We start from the raw sequence: 8,594 nt of genomic DNA on the forward strand, positions 1-8,594 counted from the left end.
GTCTCCGGGGCTTTTAGAGTTACTGGAAATAATTTCATATAAAATAAATACATTTTTTAAACTGTTCTCCCAATTAGAAGGTCTTGTCATGCAGCTTTAGATGTTCTTGCGCAAGATTTAATTAACGCCTCAGCGATTGCTAGTGAACTACTGTTATTGGTCCATAAGTGTAAGCGTTGAGAAAAGTAACACGTTCCATAGTAGAACGATAAGTGTTTCGCTGTGTATTTATGAAAATCATTACTTGCCTTTGAATAAAACAGAAAACGATGAGTTATTGTTTAATGCTATGTATTATAATACGACACCATGAATGTGTTTTATGTTTAACTTACCCGCCTCTTTCATAACCAACACTGCCGTATACGCATTTCTACGCAACTGAGCTGCAGACTGAGCGCATTGACTGGCGTAAACTGTGATTGTGAATCGGTAGCATTGGAGCTGTTGCGGCAGAGAGAGGGCGCTTCACGACGCCTTCCTTCGGCCTTTCTGTGTTTTTAGTCTTTTAAGATATATCTTGGAGGGCCAAAATGGACTTTGGCGATTTGTTTGACGAGCGGACGTTCACCTTTTCGGACTTTCAGGAGTTTACGGTCAGTATCTCTAGTGATTTTTGGTCTAGTTGTGCTGTTTTGGCGGGTGACTCCGAAACTCCAGCCAAACAATCGTAACGCTACGCACGAACTTTTAATCCATATTCCATGGCGTCCTTCATAAAAGCCAATAATATTAGGAAGACATTAGTATTATTCAAAACTAAAACAAATGCCTGCTTTGTTTCAGTCTGTAAAACAATGACAGTTTGTTGTCAGTGAGAATTAATCTAGTTCGAGGCTTCATCAGAGGCCCAATGTTTGGGTGTGATAGGAAAACACCACAAGTACGTTAACGTAATGTTATTGTTAAAATAATTATAAAGTAACGTTAGTCTAACTATTAAAATATCTCTTTTAAAATTAAGGTAAAGTTATTTTTATATACACATTCGGATATAAGAAAATTATTCTTTGCTAATACTAAACAGTGAAATCATATTAACAGCCAATGACGTTACAACATTGTTCAGTCAAATTAATACTGCTTATGTTGTTTTAAAGTCGTGCTTGCATGTGATTTCAGACCCAATATTCAAAGTACCATGGTAAACGCATGTCAAAAGTTGTTACTGAACGAATGTGCGAATATTAAACCAACTTTACCTCTATCTTTTAGGGAATAGCTAGGTGTTTGTAGAGAAGTGTCGTGGGTTAGTAAAGCAGTATTAACTTTGCTTGGAGGATTGCATGTGTTTGACTCAACATTGCGTTGTTTGTGTGATCATCTATAGTTTCTGCCTGAACATGAGCAGTGGTCAGAGAGAGTGAGGAAACGATTGTATTATGGTCTGGATTCTGACAGCACGCTGGATGCTCTATCATGCCCCATGACAGGTGAGTCAACTTAATTTAAAAATAGGCATGGGCTAGTATAAGATTCTGATGGTATGAAAACCTTGAATAAAAGTATCACAGTTTTACGGGATTATCACCACTGCTCTTAAATATATTATTTTTAAATGTCTGGGTTAAAAACAAACCTTTTTTTACTTTGAACACAATATATTTTATTTTAGGAAACATTTCAAATATTTTGGAGCAGTAAACATGTCAGGCTAAATAATTCAAATGAATCATTGACTTCTGCTGTATTCATTAGTTTCAAAAACACAGATTTCTTTGCGATTTAAAATAGCATCTAGGATATATTTTATGCGGGAGATACTGTTGTCCTTAAAGCTAAAAACAAATGTAAATAAAAAAGTCTGACACATACTGTAGGAATATAGCAGAAAATATGGGTGGTTTTAAAACTGTGGTATACCTTGGAAATGATTATCGTCCCATGCCTACAATCAAATAAAAGTTATTATTAGGGCCAGACGGAATCTTGTGTTGATGTTTTTTGCTATTTCTGCTAAGAATTTTGGTAAAAGTCTGCAGGTGTCTGCGAATTTTTTTGGGAGTATCAGAACTAAATCTTAATATATAAAATAAAAAGTCTTTTAAACTTTTATTTAATGTTTAAAATGCAAATCCAATTAGATTGACTTTATTTGGTATATAAAGCAAGTTTGTCATATAATATATCTAGTAAAAGACAGAAATTATTACTGTACAAACTGCATTGTACATAAATCAGATGAACATTTTCACATTAGTCAATAATATTACTGAAATTAAGTAAAAAACTGAATAAATTTAGATTTACACACATTTACTTATGTAAATGAACAGAATTAATGGCTAAAAATCCGGGTGAGCCTAGCTGTTATATAAAAACATAGTTAACCTGCAGTTTTATAGCATATAGTTTATGTCTGTGTACGTTTAAGGAAGTGTATTTGTGTATTTAGTGTATGTGTTGTTCTTGAAGTCCTCGATAGCCCTTGGCTGTCGCATTTAAAAACAACTATTGCAATATCATATCCTTAGCCTGTCCTTCACTGGTTTACATTAGAATAATAAGAGGAATAAGAGCATTTTGCTGTTTTCAATATAATTGTAAAAGTACTGGTTGAGAGTTGTTGCTTATGTACTCAAGCTACTGTATGCAAGTTGTTTATTAGTTTTAAATTAAATTTAATTCAGATTTAAAGATTCATTGTAGTGTTATTATGTCTGCTGTTTTATTTATGTTTGTTTATTTATTTATTTGGTGTAACTAATGCAAATCAAAATAATTAAAAATAAATACTATAAAAAAGTGTTTTAGGGGTAATTAAATGTGTCAAAAATTATAAAGATAATCAACAAAATCCTAAGTCCAAGGCACTCAATTTACAGTAAATGAAAAAATTAAAAGGATACTAAAATACAACTTCATTAGTGTTATAATAGACATTTTAATTGTAACTGGTGTAGCATCAAACTGTGCTTTTCTTTAGTGTTGATAGATTGTATGGCTTGCTTCATATGCAAACAAGTATCTGAATCTGAAAAGGTGTGAACCAAATGGCCTACAATAAAGTCAAGTGTTGTGACCTAACCCAACCAGTTTGGTGATCTCCGGGGGGTCAAATCCTTTGTTATAAAGTAGTATTTCATAGACAGTACTTTGGTTAAAGTTACTGCAATATTCACTGTCTTCAATAAAGTCTTTTCTCCATAAGAACTTTGGTCAACCTACTTATTTTATGTATTAGAGTCATCTAGTACATTGGCGAGCCACCCAGGAACGGTTAAGCATCTAACAGTATAAATAAAAACTTAGCGTGCATTTTAGTGTGCATCAATTATATTTGGATGTTACACATTTATTTTTTTTTTATAAAACATTATGCAATTAAGCTAATGTAATTTAGTTATTTCAAATAAATTATTTTTAATTGTTGCAACAAAATAATTATTAGTGTCATAATGAAGCATTTGTGTATGATTGAATTGCATTGCTATTAATAGTTGTTTTCTAGATTGCGGCTTTTTATTATAGATGAAAGTTACATCATTGCCTCACAGTACTGTTAGATTTAATATATAGTGCAGTATTTAGTATTTTATTTAGTATATAGTTTTCACTTCACCTATTGTTTTTTTTCATCCAGACATTGCTGTAGAACTGCTCCAGAAGTCTGCCCCAAGTCCCATTAGGAAGCTCCACAAGAAATACGCTGCACACGTGGCCAGGTGTGTTTAACTTCAAAACTGTGTCATTGTGCTACAACTAGATTTGATGAATATTCTCATGAGTAACAACACACCCTATTTTTGTTACAGGGAAGCATGTATCTCTCCCTGTGCTATGATGCTGGCCCTGATATACATTGAAAGACTGCGACACAGAAACCCGGAATACCTGCAACAGATCTCCTCCTCAGACCTCTTTTTGATATCAATGGTATGTAGACGTTTTTAAATAGGTCAGTTTTAGATGTTGCTGTAATGCATAGTCATTTATTTTACTAAATGGGTGAGAAGTAAATATATAAATGAAATCTTGATAAATCAACTTTCAAGCTTTTTGGGGGGCAAACATGTTATCAAAAATTCTTTAAAATGCGATACTATATAATACTATAACAAACAGCATCTGATGTCAGGGATGGGCGATATCTTATTGCAAAATACCAGTAAATATTCTACCCACAATAAAAAAAATTTGACTCATTGTAATAATACTAAAACCTATAATTAGTTTTTGAAATGGGTTTTTATTGAGCCTGTTTACAAACACGGATTTGCTAACATACTTTTACTCTAAATTCACTTTGTAACGGCAATCAATATTAATTTCTATTATCTTCATCCTCTTTGCTGATAAAAAGTAAAAACAAAAAGGCAAGGAAAACTTTTATTTATAGAGTACAATTTTACACAACCATCGTCAATTCAAAACACTTTTACAATAATTGAAATAAAATATAAACTTGCATTATAAAAGAACTAAATTATATGTATAAACTGAAATACAGATACAAAATAGCATGCATGCATCACTCAAAGGCAAGAGAGTAAAAAAAAAGTCTTTAAATTAGATTTAAAAGCATCCAATGGTGGAGAAATCCTTATATTCAGAACATAAAACACAAGAATGAATGCTTTTCTGTGAAGATACTGAACTTTTTATTCTCTCGCAATGGATGCATATAAATTATTGTTGATTATATCATTATTGTAATAATTACAAGAAAATATTGTGATACAGTTTTAAGTCCATATTGCCTGTCCATATCTGTTATAATGTGATGAAAAGTGTGCATGCATGTAGATATGTAATTCCCCAAACTTCTGTTGGAAACGCACCTGAAAAATGCTTAAATTTGGCTTTAGAAAAGGTGCAAGAAACATGAAGTAATCAACAAGACTCTCTATTTCTGTAAATTTGTCCAGATGGTAGCCAGTAAATATTTGTATGATGAAGGAGAAGAGGAGGAGGTTTTCAACGATGAATGGGGTACTGCGGCCAAGCTGGACGTTCAGACTGTCAACACTCTGGAGATGAACTTCCTCAATGCGATTGTAAGTGTGACCTTCCACCCTTCCAAAGTACTGAAGGTTGTTTTGCGTTTGTTTTTTTCTGTGGAAAGTGATTCAAAACGAGATGTTGTATATTTGCAGGAGTGGAACCTCTTCACTGAACCAAGTGACTTCTTTAAAGTCCTTAGTCAGGTTGAAAGCAGGTTAGTTAACATGCCTCATACTAGTGCATCTCAAATTACATTTCCAGTTAACATTCCCTCTGGCCTTTAAGGGGTCACGGCATACCTTTTTTGTTTTTCTTTTCAAAAGATCAAGGATGTTTTGTTTTTAATAACATCCTCATGAGTATTTACTTGTTTTGCAACTGGATAGTTCACCCAAAATGAAAATTCTGTCATTTACACATCCTCTACTTGTTCAAATCCTATTTGCGTTTATTCCTTTGAACACAAAAGAACATTATATACTGAAGAACATTGGAAAAAAAAACAGCTGACACACATAGTGTATATATATATATATATATATATATATATATATATATATATATATATATATATATATATTTTTTTTTTTTTTTAATTAATGTCATTGGCTGCTTTTTTCCATCAGTATTCAGAGTATCTTGTGTTCAACAAAAGAATGAGATTTAAAAAAGTTAGAAAAACCTAAACGCTGTTGCCCTTTTCAGGCTAATCTGTTCACCAGTGTGATTTGTGTTAGTAATACAATTCATTTAAGTTTTGAGTTATGTAACAAAGTTCAAGGTCCTCAGACCTGCTTGTTTGTTCATTATATCATTATGGTGTTATGAGTTTCAATGTAACCGAGACATGTTAATTGGCTTTTGTGCTCATAGTATTGCAGAGCGGCAAGGTATGAAGCGAGGCTGGTTCACCTACACAGATCTCTGTGTTCTGTTGGAGAACCTCAATTGGAGGGAAGCCCTATCAGCTATATACCAGCACTTTACCAAGGTGAATCATCTCAACTGAACAGATAAGACTAGATTCATAAACCAGAGAAGTAGTCTGTATGATGTGTGTACTGTATTCAAATTTGCCAAAAGCCAAACAGTAGGAATTTGCTGAAACTCTTTTCCTTTGAAATCTCATTTGGCCCAAATATTGCACCTATTTTGATGTCAAGATTGAAAAGAATTATCAGCAAATACTGGCTTAGCTTCAGCATTGCATATATTTAAATAAAGTCTGCCCTTTATATATGGTTTGGTTTATTTCTATTATGGTTAATGTGTTTAAAGAATAAAGTGAGATATATCTGATGTTAAGAGAGAAAAAAAGTCAAAACGCAAGATATTTATATACTTTATTAGAGGATTTTGATTTCATATTTTGAGAACTTCATCTCCCCTGCTACTTAATTTCTTTATCAATTATTTTAATTATACATTTTTGTTATGTTTTTTTATTATTTATGTATTATTATTATTGTATTATCGCTGATGGTGGTGGCGGTAGTGTTAGTGGTAGTATTAAGGCTGGTTTATACTTCTCTGTCGATTGATTGGCGTGACTCACATCGCCTGCTTTACCGTGCATTTATGCTTCTGCACGCTGTTTGTGTTGCTCTGAAATAACACTTCCGAAACGCTAGCTGGCAGGCGCTGTGGGTCACGTCAATCACTTGATGCAGAAGTATAAACCAGGCTTAACTCTCATTCTCTTGTTCAAGCATTGTAAAAAAAAAAAATTGCTTTATTTTCCCTCCAGGTTACCTGTATGTTGGGTCTCCTGTACTTGACTAGCGTAGCTGGTCTCATCGCTTCCTCCACCGTCATCCACCAGCTCGGACGTCTCCCCAACTCTTGCCGCACTTACTTTGAGCCAGTGAAGCAAACATCCATTCAGACACCAGCACTCCTCCCTGAGCTGTTGCCGGACTCACCGCGCCAAACCTCAAACCTCCACTGCTGCATCCTGACCAACGAAAGCTTGAAACCGCGGCCCACCACTGCCGGACCAGACCAGCACTGTTCTACCTCTTCATCCAACATGGTGCTCTGTCTCTGGGGCTCCATCCTCTCCACTCTCTCCTATTCAGACCCCACGCTGGACATCCAGCCTCAAGACTGTTTGGCATCAGAAGTAATCTGTCACGAGCACCAGTACGCAATGGCTCAAAACGCCTCGGCGACTCTTTCTGCTCCGTGGTATGCCCGTCTCTCAGCACTTTGGCTTGGGTTAGCACCGTTTAGCACTGGCCCCATGTTTCCAGACGCCCATCTCAGCTCCTTGCCACCCTTCGAAAGGCGTCCATGTTGCCCACAGACTCCTCTGCCATTTGGGAAATCGCCATCCCTTCTCATGCCCGGCTAAACAAGTCTCATAGGAAATTGAAATCAGCTAAGTTTACATATGCAGTCAACTCGACCCTTGGTTTCCTTGTTGTTGTTGTTGTTTATGAACCAGCCATATAGATAGTTGAGGGATATCAGTATGTGGTGAGGACGTTTATTTCTGAAGTGGCATACGATGATGATTGACAGTTTGAGTTTTGACGTGTGTGATGCAGTGCGCGCTAATGCAAAGTAAACAAGCAGGCTTTGACTTCTTCCTTTTTCTGCTATGGGTTAGTTTGGTTGCCTTCAGGTGTTATATGAAACCTCCAGGTCATCCAAGTAAAATAAAAATAATGGTAAGTTGTTACATAAGTTGACAAAAGGGTCTTCTCTTACACACTGAAGTCGGTGTTTTTGTTTTGGATCGATCGCCTAGCCTTTTGTGTTATGCTGACGTACTGAAGGAGGGCTGTATTGTTTTGAAGTTCCTTCCTGTGACGGCCTTTGCTTTCAAGTTGGATTTTAAGCCTGGTTTTTGTCTGTTTGGGTTTAGAGAGGACGTGGAAGAGAGTCTTAAAGGGATCAGTTGCACAATGCACAGCTTAGTTTAAGAAATCCGTAAGGTTTCTAATTGTCAAATAGTTGATGCCATACCTCATCCTCAAAGCGTTCATCATTGAAAGCTTTAGTTATCATATTTCATTTGTTGATATCCTTGATCATTTGAACGGGCTATATTTGGGTTAATACACAATGCTTGACTTGCTGAGTTTATTTTTGGCTTTATGTTTTGTAAGAAAATGAAATATTGAGACTGATATAAAAACTCCCTTTAATACAGGATGACTCTTACATGTCATATTCAGCATAATCTGTGGACTTCTCTGGTCTGTTAACATGTTTTATTTTCACCTGTACTGATTTTGTACATTTTGTATAGAGATTACAAAAGAGCATATAGCTGCAGCAGTGAAAGTAATAAAAACATCTCAATCTCAATCATGATTTTTTGGTGTGTTTTTTTTTTCTTTTTTACAATATTTTTTAATTAATGGGCACCTATGATTAAAATCATCTTTTGTATGCTGTTTGAACAAAACTGTCTAGGTATAGTGTGTCCACAGTCTTATTGGGGTGATGTAAACACAATAAGTCTCTTTTTTTTTTAATTTCCTGACGTTAAAATAGGATCTGAATCCCTCCCATATTGAAGCCGACCGCAACGTGACATAGGAGTGCGGTTACCCTGCCCACTGAATTAATTGAATTAATTGGCTCAGTAGTATAACCATATCAACAAGACAGGACGTGCGCAAAGCAAGTGGGACTACAAG

General features: G+C 35.1%; 1 protein-coding gene across 1 annotated transcript; it reads left to right on the forward strand.

The window, feature by feature from the left end:
* The first annotated feature begins 432 nt into the window (after nucleotides 1-432).
* cnppd1 (cyclin Pas1/PHO80 domain containing 1) lies at nucleotides 433-8,259 on the forward strand. Its single transcript, NM_199928.1, is given in 8 exon segments — nucleotides 433-596; nucleotides 1,331-1,433; nucleotides 3,584-3,665; nucleotides 3,756-3,876; nucleotides 4,869-4,997; nucleotides 5,097-5,158; nucleotides 5,818-5,935; nucleotides 6,692-8,259. Coding segments are annotated over 8 exon segments (1,284 nt in total). The 5' UTR covers nucleotides 433-533; the 3' UTR covers nucleotides 7,298-8,259.
* Nucleotides 8,260-8,594: the final 335 nt, after the last annotated feature.

Source organism: Danio rerio, chromosome 1 (assembly GCF_049306965.1).
Source record: "Danio rerio strain Tuebingen ecotype United States chromosome 1, GRCz12tu, whole genome shotgun sequence".
NCBI lineage: Eukaryota > Metazoa > Chordata > Actinopteri > Cypriniformes > Danionidae > Danio > Danio rerio.